The sequence below is a fragment of the Lipophrys pholis genome (assembly GCF_963383615.2).
Source record: "Lipophrys pholis genome assembly, chromosome: 7".
Classification (NCBI taxonomy): Eukaryota; Metazoa; Chordata; class Actinopteri; order Blenniiformes; family Blenniidae; genus Lipophrys; species Lipophrys pholis.
Window position 1 is genome coordinate 15856955 of NC_137638.1, and position 15228 is coordinate 15872182.

A 15228-nucleotide genomic window follows, 5' to 3' on the forward strand; every position below is an offset into this window, starting at 1 on the left:
TGGCGCGGGGAAGCGTCGCTGCCACGTCTGTCTGTCCCGATGAGTCGGCACAAAGTTGTGAGGAGGATGAGGAGGATGAGGAGGGTGAGGAAAATGTGCTGCAGCTCGCTGCGCACATGTAAACCAGGCACTTTTCAAAAGTGAACGGGGGGATATATGAGCACAGTCACCCAGCACAAGACTCTGAATGGCGAGAAGGGATTTCCTAATAACAGACCAGTCATGTAAACAGAGACAACTTAAGGATATAGCACATCACTGCGTTCACCAGGAGTTCAAGAACAGCAGCACTGAGCAATGTCCCTTTAAATGTCCGTTTCAAGTTAAATGAATGCGGCCAGCAGCCTTGAATGGGTCCTCGCCACTTGCGGGACTCCGGCTGAGACTTTCAGTTGGTGTATGTCAGTCGTTATGTATGTCATCTAAAGTTACATTTGAGGTCAGACGCATCATGGACAGGTTATGTAGAACGTAGCTCCTGTTTCCAGCAGGTGGCGCTATAGCTGAAGATCGTCATTGTGATGTGACTGTGATGAGGGTCGGGTTCTGATGCAGCAAGTCAGCTCTGAGGCCGATCTGACAATGTACTGTATTTACATTGCTCTTCCTGTTCCAGGGCGTGCTTGGGAATTACCAAGGCTCAAATGGTAACAACAATCTTTACACTTTCATTAAGGTCCTTCAGCACTTTCAGTGCTCGGATCCTAAATATAGATGATGGCGGTGGAAGGACATTTTCTACTTGAGAACTAGTAGTCCATCTACCTTCAGAGCAAGAATGTGAAAACCTCAAACATTGTTTGACTTTTACAGTTAAAAGAATGTTGTTTAAAAAAACATGATAAAGTACAAAGTACATTAATCCAAAACCGATTACAGGAGTAATTTAGATACTTTTAACTGTATTTATTTGCAAACATTTATCACTTATTTAACATTTCCTAGATGATTAGTCAACACAAATGACACAATGTTCATTTGATTTGTAAACAAATAGATAAAACAGTTTATGAAATTCTTGGTTTAAAGAATAAAGTTAGTTGTTAAAAACAAATGTGGATCAAAAGGTTTGGGACCTAGTTGTGGTTGAGCCATCCTTGGTTAAAATGTGCAGGATGCTTTGAGTGTTGGTGTGTTGGACCCCAGCATGAAAAGCTCTGAGCTTTTTTGGGTGTCATTTTTTTTTTGTGATTTTGCATAATTCATGCGCAAGTCAAAGTCCCTGGCTGCATGTGTGAAACTGTAGAAAATAAATAAATGAAAATGAAATGAATTATGATCTCAAAATGTGGACTTACTCAGTGGTGACATGACTTTTAACCTTCAACAACCCTTTCCATTTCCTTGCCTTTATACCTCTTTAAATCATTGTAGGATGTTTCCTTCCAAGAAAATCAGGGTTTGAATTAAGTACCAGATTTTGCTGGAGGTTTGAACATTTCAAAAAGCAAAGCTGCATGCGACACAAAAGGTAAGATCGAAACTACTTTTTTAACTTTGTTAAATAGAAATAACTTGGTGAAAGGAAGATATGGGAACGCAGACATGGAAAGAAGCATATTATGTGTCATGTTTGTATGCAACAATTGTTTATTTTTTTCTTTCATTAGTTTTTTTGTGGATCAATGATGTCATCCATGTATGTGGCAGATGGTTCACTTTAGAATAGGTATCCGTGCACAGCCTTTCAGATGGTTTGACTTGAGGGAGTTCAGGTCTATGCAGAACAGCAATGGTGACGGTTCCTCCCGTCCGTGAATGCTGCTCTTCATGGTAACTTGAGCATTCGGCTTTGGATTGGCTCCCAGGCTCTTTGTTGGATCTCTTGAGCTGGGTGGTGTAGAGCTGTTACCCTGTGCCTCAGGAATAGAGCGCTCGTTATAGTTTTTCTTTCTCACAGGTACACCTTTATGGATCTCTGCCTCTATTGGCGTCCGTCTTTTGGAGGATACTGGTTCATGTATAGCCAAGCTCCTCTTAGCATTGCTGCAAGACAGGATTGCGTTTTGTGCAGCATTCACATCTCCAGGTTTCCAGCTAGATGCTTCTTGTATTTTTTGAGGGGGTGTAAGCATCTATAAATTCCACTTTCTCTGTATATATTCTTGCTGGCAAGGACTATTTGTCTCATAATGATTCACACCTGAGGTAAGCGTCCACAGCGTTAGGAGTCCTACCCGAGGTTCATCTGCACCAGGATTGTGATCGACCCCCTTCATACTCAGGACAAGAAACTTTTTTTCACTGAAAACGTATTTTATATACTCAACAGTGAAGTACAAACAAAAATAAAACTTACATTTCACATCTGTCAACTTGGCATAAGAGCCCATGAAAAAGATGAGGCACACATTTGACAACTGGACTCCAGATGCAGCTGCACTCTACCGCCTGCAGGGGGCAGCAAGGTGGCCCAACTTATTAAATTCAAAGTTAAATGTCTGTTCGGTTGTGTATGCAATAGAACATGCCACGTTTCAGAGTGTTTTGTGTTTTTGTTTATAGGGTCATGCATTATGGGCAGAGAGAAACCCCCTAGCTTAAAAACAGAAAAGAAGGGAAAACCCTGATAGTAAATAGTTTTTTTTTACTATTTTTACTTTTCAGGTATTTTCCTTCCGACACCTTCATAGATCCGCCTCAGAACTTTTCTTCCCTTTCTTGTTACCCTGTAGAGACGGGAACAAACAACAGAGAGAGGAAATATTTATTTAGTGTATTTTTATTTTTGGCATCTCGTGTTTTATTAATATAAATCAACATAAAACTATTTAAACACAGGGCAGACATTCATGTAGGATTATTCACAGTTTCAAGACTTGATATTTCACCAAGAAAGAAATTATAAATGAAATATTTTGAGAACTTTTACAACGGATGCATTTATTGTCACATTATCCATCCATCATCTTTTCTGCATGTAGTAACAGGGTCATTATGGAGAGTCAGGAAAACACAGACATCCCCGTCAGCCGCATCTTCCTCATCTCATTTCGAAGGATCCCGAGCAGACCTACTGAGAGATACGACTCTGCATCCATTCTGGGATCCTGGGCTCCTGGGCCCTCTTCCAGCAGGACAGGCCTGGCCGACCTTTAACGGGAGGCGACCAGGGGTCTTACTAATCACACCTGAACCAACTCTACTCACTGTGGAGGCTCCTCACTATCACAGTTTTGTAAGCAAGTGAACACTGAAAAACGGCTCCGCCAGAAACTCTGCCTTCAGAGAGGAGATGAGAAAAAAATAAAGTGTGGTTCAGTTGGTAGGAGTTCCTCCTCGATCTCCCATCCCGCTGTTCCCATGTTGGATTGTCCTTGAGAAAAATGCTAAACTCTTCCATTGCTCCAAATAAAGCTTCTGCAACTTGCATGACCTCCTTCACAACTGGTGAGTGAGTGTGTGTTGGTAGGAGGAGGTGAATGTGACGAATAAAGTAAAAACATATTGAGACAGCTGAAGTAATCAAATGCATCATTTAGGAATTTATGTATAATGTAGGTTTCAATGACATTGAACCTGAGTCAGCAGGATTGTTTATTTATATTTTTTTTAATATTAGTGCTTTAATTCAAAGCTCTGAGGATCTCAAACAAAACTCAAGATAAAAATGGACATTTGAGCGCTCACCTGATGTTTTGGTTGGTCTGACTGAAGTCCTTTAACTTTAGACCTTTCTTGCTCAAGGGCACCATGAAGTAATGATACCTGAAGAAGAACACGTGATGTATAAATGTGGAGACATTGGACACGTTGATATTCCTCTGCCACAGACGCTCACTGCTCACCTGGGATGACAGTTCCTCTTTAATATGCAACAATTCTTCAACCTGAACAAGTATTTCTGCTTTATCCTTCACTGAGGGAGAGAGATTAGAAATATCCGTTAACATGAAAGAAGTCCGATTAGAAAGAAAGTAAATGGAAGGAGGATATACTGTTTAATAGTCAACTCACTTTCTCCCTGTTGGAGCATCTTTAGCAGTTGGGAATTTCTTGCTTTGACTTCTTTATATTTCACCTGCAGAGAGGACAATAAAAATAAATAAATCACTTTAAAGAAAAGGATGTCAGTGAGGCAGAAAAAGAGTGTTGCATCACTGGTGGGAAATCTAAGCTCTTGTCTTTAGACTGTCTCTCATTGTGCTGAGAAACCTTAACGTTTGTGTGTGTGTGTGTGTGTGTGTGTGTGTGTGTGTGTGTGTGTGTGTGTGTGTGTGTGTGTGTGTGTGTGTGTGTGTGTGTGTGTGTGTGTGTACTGTGGTTCAATAACAAATCGGGTTAAATGAAAGAATGCCTATAGACTGCTAGTAAGTGCAGACCTCCCACTGTGAGATGGTCTTTTTTAGCTTCTCAATCTCCTGATCTTTCTTCTCCAGGTCATACTTCAGCTGTTCTGCTCGGGGGTCCTGAAAAGAGACAAGAAAAATACATGTCAGGACAGCTTCACATCTCATACTCAATCAGCTCAGTAATAAGAGGAAGGAAAAAAACAACCTTTGGGTTATTGTAATTTATCCATCAGTAAAACATGAACATGTAGTTATTTGAACAGAGTGTGACATGTCAGAGGACAAGAAAAGAAATAAGGAGGCAAAACTCCACCTTTCATTGCAGCTACTCAGTTCGGGTCTAAAGATTTAACCTGTTTGTAAGAGGCCTTATGAATACAATGAGTTAGGCGAGTGTGTGTGGACTCACCGGCTCATGTTCTGTGGAGGTGGTAACTTCTTGTCCCTGGCTGTTGGCAAACTGCTCACGTCTTTTCTCCCTTTGGATAATCTGACTCACGTCGTCTTCCAATTTGTTAAAGAAACGCTCCTCCTGCCCGAGTCCTAATGCTAAGTGAGACGCTCTGGTGTCCTGAAAGAAGGGGTGGATTGTGTCACAGCAGGAGAGGACGGCATCGGACACATGAAACAAAGCCACATATTTAGTTTCCATGTATGCAGATCATGTTATTGTTGACAGTACAAGATAACTAGTTTGTGAGGACAGGGTGAAAAATGAGGCTGAAACTACTTCATTGAGTTTTATAAGTAACTAGAGAATAACTTTGATTTAAGGATTATATGTATGCCCTGATCAGCCATACCATTATGATCAATAGCATAATAATGTGTGGATCTCCTTGGCTACTTAACAGTCCGGACCAGTTGAAGCGTGATACCACACGACCTCCGACAGGGGGGGGTCTTAGTTTCTGACCCGGAGATGTTAGCAGATCCTATAAGACCTGGCAGTGAGGGGGTGGGGTCTCAAACCAGGACACCGTCACTGGATCATTGACGTCCCTTATTCGGACTAGTTTAGGGAAATTCTAACAAGTATTTGATAGATACTGTAATACCTTAGCTCCATAGAAATTCAGTGGGACGAGCCAGGTTAGTCAGGGGGAGCATCATGAACAGGTGAACTAGATAGACCAGAGACTCCAAGCCTAGTTGACCATATTGAGTTTGTTGAGATGTCCCCTACCTGGACGAATAAGCCTAAGGGATACTGTATGACTGAAACACTGCGTTTCAATCTTTAACCAAAAGGTTGGCTTGGTGGGTTCAGTAAATGACATCAGCTCCTCGCAGTAAACAGGTTGCTGGTTCGAACCAGCTGGACTTGCTATGTGAAGTTTGCCTGTCCTCTCTGTGCCTTAATGGGGTTTTGCTCAGTACTCTGGCTTCCAAGAAAAAGCTTGTAATTAAATTGGTGACTCGAAATGAGCCGCCATCTCTCTGAAATGAGCCGCGATAATGACCAGGATGTACCTGCTGTCCATACAGTGCTGGCTGCGGCAGACCTCAGTCTTCCCACAACCCGGATAAAGTGGCATAAAAAGCTTTCATGGAAAACTACTGAGCACTTTCTGCTCCACACATCCTCTGAATCAGCCGGATCACTCAATACTAGGTATCTGATCATCACTCATTCTTTTCTGGTTTGATTTGGGAAATTATACATTATTTTTTCTGAAACTAATCTGGTTATCAGTAACTTATCACTTCAGACTTTAACAAAACAGAAGGGAAGATATAACGATTAGCAGTGAAAAGAGCAGCTGCTAGTTTGGTTCAGAGTTATAAAGGAATCATTTGAGAAGAAGGTGGCTGCTGTCAACAGTTTGGAAAAATGACAAGAATTTACTAAATACATTTGGGCACCTCCTGTGTCTCGGGTTCAGTGTAACAGACATTAAAAGAAGTCATCGTGAAAGAAGGACCCAGTCATATAGTCAGTCATTAGTAAGAGTTTGTGATTCTGCTCAGTCATTTATTCCCCAGTATCAACTCATATCTCTCAACATCACTTGGAAAATCTCACTTTGTATACACAGGTTCATAGAGTGTACGACGCTCACCTCTTTCTCTTGTTTTTTACTTAATTGTTCTGCAAAGAGAAAAAATACAATGATCAAACAATTTGGACCCCCCACAAAACACACACTTTCTGAAAGAAAACTGCATTTAATAATGTATTTTCTTCCTCTAATCTTTCTGTGAGTTTGTGCCATGTGATTGACAACACAGAGCTCGTCTCACCTGCACTGCCTTCAGCCTGGAAGTCCTGCAGGGAAACCGTCTTTTTGTCTTTTGCCTGCTGATTCTTTTTCTTGTCTTTTTTGCCTGCACCCTCTTTTCCTGCCCGTGACTTTGGCGAGGATGCGTTCGGGTTGCTCTGCTGTATGGAAGCAAATAACTGCAGTTCATGAACGTTTGACAGGTGCGTCACAGGGAAACACAACTTAATCATGAATAAGACAAAGTGTGCGGCACGGTCTTCGCTGCTAAATGTCAGGTGGTACATACTCAAGTGGGATTCACTTTGTTCATATATATTTATATACTTTAATAAGACCAGCATAACTGGAAAAAAATATGTATTTTCCCTAAATCTCAAAAGCCAAATCGGTATGCGAGTGTTCCAGTAAATGTCTATGTGTACCTGTTTTTGTTGTTCAAACTCAAGTTTGCTTAAAATCAACGCCTTTTCCAAGTCTGCTTCATACAGTTCTGTGGTTATCTGAGGGAAGACGAGGAAAGCAAATAAGGAATATTATCCAGTCAGTAAACACTGCTTTCTGGGGGTGATGAGTCAGATGTTCACATTTATCAGTAGGAATCATCAACATACATTTGTTTGCTCATGTAAACTTCTAGTTTCAGATTAGTGAAGCTTGACACATCAGAGATGGAACTTCAATGGTGTCTTTACTGCTGACACATTCATTATATTTGTCTCACCTGCTCATCTCTCTGCTTCCACTGCTGCCACCCCTCTGAAGGTATATTGGGGTCTCCTGCTGCTGGGTTGAGAAGCTCACTGGCTATTCCAGAAAGCGACATGCAAGGAGTAGCGGACGACTTCTGCGGGATCTTCTTGAAGGCCAGATTACGCAACTAGAGTAAGGAAAGAAAAAACAGTTCAAACATCACCTCAATATTACCATCACATATTAACATCCACCCGTCTTCAGGAGAAAATCTTAGCCGAGCCTCAACGATCCCTGGTATTTGACCCATCCTGCACACACATGCACGCACTCACACTATGTCAGTACTTTGGCCATACACGTCAACTCTCACACACACGTACAGTGTGTTTTTAAGTCACTGCACTTCGGCTTTAAACTTTGTCGTAGCACACTGCAGCTGATGTGGATGATGAGAGGAAACTGCGCTGCGTCCTCTGGCAATATTTTAGAAGCTTACAGTCATGTAGGTTGAAACATCACTTCAAACAAGCTCCTTTCTCTCCATTTCTATGTTTCTTCTGCTGTTAGAAATATTTTACAAAGCATGAGCCTTGGATACGCCAAAGAAGAATTAAATACTTTGAGACGGGGACTGTGCTTAGCATGGCTCAGACACGAACATGAGTCGAATAAACTTGCTCCTTGTCCAGAGACAAAATTCTCTCCAATTTGAACTGGATTAGAAAGATATCTTACACCAATCACTATCTTTACACAAGTGGATTATGTCTACCAATGTACAACTGAAGTAATTACATTTATTGCACATACAATTTTGAACTCTATAACAGTCTTAAGTCCACAGTTTGATGTTGTGTACAAGTCGACTTGTCCACACCTAATTTTTACCTTTTTAAATGAGGATATGGGATCAAAGAGGCTGCACTTAAGACAGTCTCTTGTTCACCTTGCGTATTTAAAAAATAGCTTAAAAAAAACAAAAAACCTTTGTACATCAAATCAACAGGCTATATGTATTATGATTTTGTGTGTGCTTATTATAATGAGGTCAATGCCATTTCTGCCAATCATTAGTAAAAAGTGACAGCTGAAGTTCAGGATCAGGGAGAGCTATCATGCAACAAAATAAAGAGTTTAATGTTTATAGTAAAGAAAACTGCACCAAATGTTGGATCCAAACCTTCCTGTCCATACTACAGAGATGACCAGAATGTTACTGCATGAATGAATAATAAACAAGAAGTACACATCTATGGAGCACAAATGAAAACATGTATCGGTACTTGTACAGGTATTTAATGGCCTCAGAAAATAAAACCTAAAAGTGACAAGTTTAGTCACTCTTTGGTTGGTGTGATGTCCAGAGTTTTTGTCTACATACACCCAAAACTCTGTGGTTTTGAAATAACAGAACACTTGTGCAGCATTGATATGATTTTAGTTAACCACATAACTCTATGAGCAAGCTGAGTGTTTGAAGACCTGCATAAAGTGATTTTAGGGCAGGCACAATACTCAGGGCTGTGCTCTTCTTACAGTTAAGCTGAAGTGAAACCAAAAGGTCAGGGCAACAGACACGTCAGACATTCACCTCATTGGCCTCACACTGCTGCTGCTCCTTCTTCTTCTTCTTCTTGTCTTTCTTCTTGTCGTTGCCCTGAGCTGCTTTGCCCCCGGGTGCTCCTGCCTTCCCTTGCCGGGGCTTAGCGGAGGACTCCCGTCCGGTCTTGGTGGTGCTCTTCCCCGGCTCGGAGGTGTCAGAGTCCGAGCCCGAGTCAATCTGGAGCAGGGCGAAGCGGGAGGCGGTGGTGGGGACGGTGATCATTGCAGACGACGCCATCTCGAAAGTACAAAAAATACTGAGGAAGACATTTAAAGACAGAAAAAGGAGTTACAATAACTCACACGGTTATAACACGAGTTAGCTTGGAGTTGCAGCCTCGCCACAAGCACAATGATTAAAACTTGACCACGGTAAAGTTATTGTAGAGTAACGCGTCGTCGAGCCGGTGTGTGCTTTATCGCAGGAAGCGCATCGTGGAGATAAACCATTAAATCAATTTGAAGAATGATGCTAGGTTAGCATCACTTAGCAACACTTAGCCGGGGGTCTGTTAGCTCCTGAACAAGTGCAAAGGTGTCCGTACGAGCCGGTCACGACCATATTCATGGACTCACGTTGATGTTTCGTTTCGGTGCTGTCACAAAGTTGTGCTGGAGAGACACTTCTGATGGGAAAAGTTCCTGTAGAGTACTTTCACCTTTTCGTTACAGCTGCGGTCTGTTCTGTCGGTACGAGTCCACCAACAACGAAGCGTCTCTTCTTCTTTGGAAAGTTCAGCTGTTATCAACTTTTAGACTCATAGCGACACCTGTCGCTCGGAGGTGTGTACAGCAGGTTCTTGTTGCAGCTTTATTATTCGAAATAAAATACAAATGTATTATTATTATTATTATTTTTATTATTATTATTATTATTATTATTAATAATATTATTATTATTATTATCATCATCAGTAGTAGTAGTAGTAGCATACAACTGAGGAAGTAACTTTTGTTTGATGAACTATTACAACTCAACAGAATGTCTTCAAATATATAGTAATTCCCCCAAAGCACTTGCATCCACTTCCATCCATTCACCCATCCATCTTTTATACCACTTTGTCCTGTTTAGGGTCACAGGGCACTCGAGCCAATACCAGTTTGTCAAAGTCACAGCAGAGAAAGGAGACAGGTGATGTTGATAGTTTGGTGGTGAGGGGATTGGCAAAAGGCACAAATAACGATAAAGAAACAGAAAGGTGTGCATTTTAGATGTTTTATTATATTATAATGTGATCAAACTAAATGTTGAATAATCACAATGAAAATAACAAGCAATCATCAGTACAAAGTGTACAGGTTTTTTTTTCAATCAATGCACACAAAAAACAACCTAAACAGTATTCTCCACACCATTCAGTATGAACCAAAATGTCTGAGGAAGTCATCCAGTAACTTGGTGAATCAATGTTATGATGGGATGGCTAAAGACAAAAACAAAGTAAGTCTGAAGTTGCGGCAGGTGGGTGTGCACTCTGACGTTAATGGCATCTGCCATTGACAATCGTCTTGCCATATGACGCATGAATATTATTTGAAGCAACGTCATATGTCTCTGGACACCTCTATGGAGTCCTCAGTTATTGTCTTTGTACTGGAGTCCACAGAAGACTGTGGCCTCCTTGTGGCTAAACTCGTGACCTGACCAGGTGCTGGAATCTCTCTCAGCTTCCTGCGGCTCACACGAACCTGTATCAGCTGCACACTCTCCTCTGGATGACCTCCCGCTTTCCTCTCCTGAGATCCTGATTGTATCTGGCTGCCTTCAGGCATTTCGGTTGTTGCAAATGCTGTAGAAGAGAAAGGGGGCTGTGTGTGTTGTGCATGTTTGTTTTCATGTGTGTTATAGTCTGTTTCTTCAGCTTGTACTTCTGTGTATGATGTTGCAACAGGTGTTTTGGGAAGCGCCTCCTCAGTATAGGACTGAGGAACATTTATGCTTCCATGTTTTGACTGCGGTTGTCTGTGGTCCTGTATTTGTGCGGACTGACTGTGAGGGTCTGAAGCTTTCTCGAGGACCTCACTGGTTTACTAGTTTACTTTTTGAAAAAAATCTGAATAATCCTATTTATTTGACTGGCCTTATTGCAGCAAGCTATTGACAGAAACTGTACTTCAACGTGATTACAGCGGGTCGGTCGGAGAACGGTCCAGTAGATACGGATTATCCAAACTCTCACCAAAGTCTCCTCTTGTTCACATGAAAGTCATTCTTTTCGTCATTCTCCTTGATCACTGGATTCCCGTTTGTGCTCTCGGTCCACTGTTGTGCATATGGACAGAACACTTCCTGCTTTTCGTCGACCTCAGCCTGCAGGAGTTGGCCGCGTATCTTAAAAGCTGCCATCAGTCTCTTCAGTGAATCGGCTGGTGGGCTGGGGTGGATCTACAAAGACAAATGCATTTAGACAAAAACATGCACCGTCATGAACAAATGTGTGTGAATGCAACTATATATCAGTGTGATACAGACAAATGTGTAGAGCAACATTGCACATTCGTAAAAATTTCAGACTATTGAAATGTCACAGGAAAACTCAACAACAGAGATAAAGCATAGTAATCAGTGACAGCTGGTGGTAAATTTCTTTGGTCTGGCTTTTTATCGTTCTTCAGTTTCAGCCATGATTCTGAGCACTCATTTAAATGAAGTGTGTATATAAATCACATTAGAACTCCGCAGTTAAAATGTAACAAATAATCTCCTCAAGTATAAAGAAATCTGGCAACAATCTCATTGAAATGTCAGAACTCGGGCTATGGAATATTGGAAAAAAAAAACAACCTTGCATATAAACTTACAATTAAAACATACTCCTCCTCCTAGTCAGGCCCTCCTTACAATCAGGAGTAGGTACAGCTGTGAGTGTGGAAAGAGGAAGGAGTGACAGTTTCTCTACCTCATGTGCGGGTGCAAACACACAGGCCCGGAGAAACTAGGATTTATGAGTATTTGTGTTTTCAAAAAGTCAGCCACAGAGAATAGTTTTTTGTTTGTTTAAATAAATTGTGCACCTTTTTTTGAAACCTGGAAAATCTCTCTGCGGGTATTTTTCGAGTTTATTTGAAATCGCTGGTTTAATCCTCACCTGTATACGAATTTGTTGCCTTTTCATATATCTAGTATATGTCCATATAGCTTTTGTATAATATCGTATGACTTAGTTTCTCTTCATTTACCATTCGCATAATGATAAACAAATTGAACAAGTGCATGTAAATACATTTTTAGAAATTACTTTCCTAAAAGTAAATTTAGGGTTAGGGTGTTATTTCTGAATGCCTCTCGTACCTTTAACCATTGCCTGGAATTCGTCGAGTTGGTGGGCTCCAGACATCTCCAGACAACCTGTCACAGCTTCATATGAGTGAGTTACAGCTGTCAGTCTCTCCTGCCACTTTTGCACCCGCTGTCTTACAAAAAGGTTTGGAGAGGAACCGGAGATCTCTGCAAACCTTTTGGGAACTGTGGTGTATTAATATTGTTTATATGTGCATTAAGTTTGACCTTGTAGACTTGCCGTAGTTAGCTCTTGTGTGCCTACTGCGCAAGTCTTAGCGGAGGCAGCTTGTTAACCCCCTTGTATCACGTTGTCTATGTTGCTCCCAGATATCTGAATAATAAGTAGTGAAACGCGTGCCTCGCCTCGTTATTGAAGAACACCACATAATTGGCGACGAGGATATTCGGTTTAATGGGTTACTTTTCCCCAAGGACCGGACGAGTTCAAGCCGGAGCTTGAAACGTGGTCTGCCTACGTTGAGCGCATGGAGTTGCTGTTTGACGCCCATGATGTCAACGATGGTAAAAAAGTTCCCATCTTGTTGAGCTCAGTCGGTGCAGCAACGTATGGCCTCCTACGCAACCTGGTTCAGCCTGACAAGCCTAAGGATAAAACTCTTAATCAGATTGTGACCATCCTAAGAGACTACTACGAACCGAAACCTTTGGTTACTGCCGAACGTTTCAGATACCGTAAATGTGTCCAGAGAAGCGGCCAGACAGCGACGGAATATGCTGCTGAGCTGCGCCAACTCGCCATGAAGTGTGATTTCGGGGACAGGCTGGATGAAGCTCTGCGTGACGGGTTTGTCAGCGGTGTCAGTTCTGAGGCGTGCCAACGCAAATTGCTCTCAGAGGATAGACTGACTTTTGCAAGAGCTGTGGAGCTGGCAGTTAACATGGAGACAGCCCACCGGGATGCACAGCAGTTACGGAAGGGTGATGAAGTCACCGGTGTTCACAAGGTTAAAGGGGACCAGCGCACACCTTCAAAACAAGTAGGGTGCTATAGATGTAATGGGAAGGATCATGTCGCCAGTGATTGCTACTTCAAGAATGCAAAGTGTCATAAGTGTGGCAAAGTCGGACATATTCAGAAGGCATGCAGGACTGGGGGGCGGACACGTGAGAGGCAGGTGTAAAAGGGGAAGCGAAACAGTGAGCGAAAGGAAGGAAAAATGACTGGCTACGTACAAACTGATGAAAAGGAAGATGACATTCTGATGTTTTCTGTGTTCAGTGCAAGTGGTGCAGGCCAACGGCCATACAGAGCAACCTTTGAAGTAAATGGAAAAAAAATTGCCGATGGAAATTGACACAGGAGCAGGAGTCAGCATTATCTCAGAAGATGTGTATGAACAGTCATTCTCACATGTGTCACTCGAGGGCAGCAGCGTTACACTGAAGGGCTACTCAGGAGAGACCATTCCAGTGAAAGGACAGTTCATGGCAAAAGTGACTTATGGAAGTCAAACTGCTGATCTTCCACTGATAGTAGTGGCCGGAGGAGGTCCTTCGCTGTGTGGGCGTGAATGGTTGGATCAAATCAGACTCAACTGGAAAATGATTTAAAAAAGTCACAGGAAGCACAACAAAGTCCAAGTCAATCCAAGATGTATTGGATAAATATGCTGATGTTTTCAGAGATGAGTTGGGGACATTAAAGGACATTAAAGCAGCCATTTCTGTGAAGCCTGACGCAGTCCCAAAGTTCCACAAAGCCCGTGTCCTGCCCTTTGCAATGAAAGAAAGGGTAGAAAAAGAACTGGAGGGCCTGGAAAAGGATGGAGTCATCAGCCCTGTGAAGCACAGCGAGTGGGCTGCTCCAGTAGTCCCTGTAACCAAGCGGGATGGTGGACTCCGCTTGTGTGGCGACTATAAAATAACTGTCAATCTGGCTACAAACACTGAAACATACCCACTACCACGCATAGAAGAGGTCCTAGCAGCACTGTGTGGGGGGGAAGATATTCTCCAAAATAGACCTGGCAGCCGCTTACCAACAAGTACTTGTGGATGAGTAGTCAAAAAAATATACAACGGTGAACACGCATAAAGGACTGTTTGTGTACAATCGGCTTTGCTTTGGCATTAATTCTGCTGTCAGTATTTTCCAGAGGATCATGGAGAACGTGATGAAGGATCTCAACGTTGTGGTCTACTTGGATGACCTGCTGGTGATGGGCAGGGACGAGGCTGAGCATCTGATGAACCTCGACAAAGTTCTGCGACGACTGCAAGAAAATGGCCTGAGAGTAAAAATGTCAAAGTGTGACTTTGGGAAAACACAAGTCGAGTACCTAGGTCACTTGTTGGATGAGAAGGGAGTTTACCCTTCGAAAGACAAGGTCAGAGCCGTGCAAGATGCTCCAACACCCACAAATATCAAAGAGCTCAGAGCTTTCCTGGGGCTAGTGAACTACTATGGTCGCTTTTTGCCACAACAAAGTACTGTTTTGGCCCCACTCTACAGACTGCTGAAAAACCAAACATCATGGAGGTGGAGTAAAGTGGAACAGAGCGCTTTTGATAGATGCAAAGAAATATTGACCAGTGACAGAGTGTTAGTTCACTATGATCCGAGCTTGCCGCTTTCTCTTGCATGTGATGCTTCAGCGTACGGAATTGGAGCCGTTATTCAGCACACGACGCATGACGGACAAGAGCATCCAATAGCCTATGCTTCTCGTACACTCGACGGCGGAGAAGAACTACTCACAGATAGAAAAGGAGGCGTTGAGCCTGGTGTATGGAGTGAAGAAATTCCATCAATATCTGTGGGGACGGAAGTTCAACTTGATCACCGACCACAAACCTCTGCTCACGCTGTTTGGAGAGCATAAAGGACTTCCGACAATGGCAGCGGCGCGTATACAGAGGTGGGCTATTATACTGTCTGCTTATGATTATCACATAATCTACCGCCAGTCAGAAGAACACGGCAATGCAAATGGTCTGTCTCGTGTCCCACTGCCGGAGACTACGGATGCAGGAACAGCGTCAATAACAGCATGCCTCCATGCAATAATCTGTCAACACCTGGAGGATGTTCCACTGAGTGCAAATCAGATTTCCAAGGCGACACGTAAGGATGCGGAACTATCAAGGCTGCACAGATACATCATGGAAG

General features: G+C 42.5%; 1 protein-coding gene across 7 annotated transcripts; it reads right to left on the minus strand.

Annotated features, from left to right (window-relative positions):
* Positions 1-1562: 1562 nt before the first annotated feature.
* gkap1 (G kinase anchoring protein 1) lies at positions 1563-9550 on the minus strand. Of its 7 annotated transcripts, none has more exons than XM_080467848.1 (12): positions 9389-9545; positions 8802-9069; positions 7239-7394; positions 6940-7017; positions 6537-6672; positions 6356-6384; positions 4702-4863; positions 4323-4409; positions 3958-4021; positions 3789-3859; positions 3631-3708; positions 1563-2669 (listed from the first exon to the last, which is right to left on the minus strand). In XM_080467848.1, exons 2-12 carry the CDS (start codon positions 9048-9050, stop codon positions 2628-2630), a joined length of 1152 nt encoding a protein of 383 aa, XP_080323974.1. In that variant the 5' UTR covers positions 9051-9069; positions 9389-9545; the 3' UTR covers positions 1563-2627. The 7 variants fall into 7 exon arrangements, with proteins under 7 accessions (XP_080323974.1, XP_080323972.1, XP_080323971.1 ...); XM_080467846.1 differs by having other exon boundaries at positions 1569-2669; positions 6537-6675; XM_080467845.1 differs by having other exon boundaries at positions 2243-2669; positions 6537-6693.
* Between the last annotated feature and the right edge of the window lie 5678 nt (positions 9551-15228).

Bases quoted from the DNA above. Each gene is read 5' to 3' on its own strand.
- gkap1 (XM_080467845.1), bottom strand. From the start codon at position 9,050: ATGGCGTCGTCTGCAATGATCACCGTCCCCACCACCGCCTCCCGCTTC. The intron at 4,410-4,701 runs GTGAGTCCACAC...GTCTCTTTTCAG, and splicing joins CCTCCACAGAACATGAGCCG to GACCCCCGAGCAGAACAGCT. The intron at 2,670-3,630 runs GTGAGCGCTCAA...CCGTCTCTACAG, and splicing joins CAGACCAACCAAAACATCAG to GGTAACAAGAAAGGGAAGAA.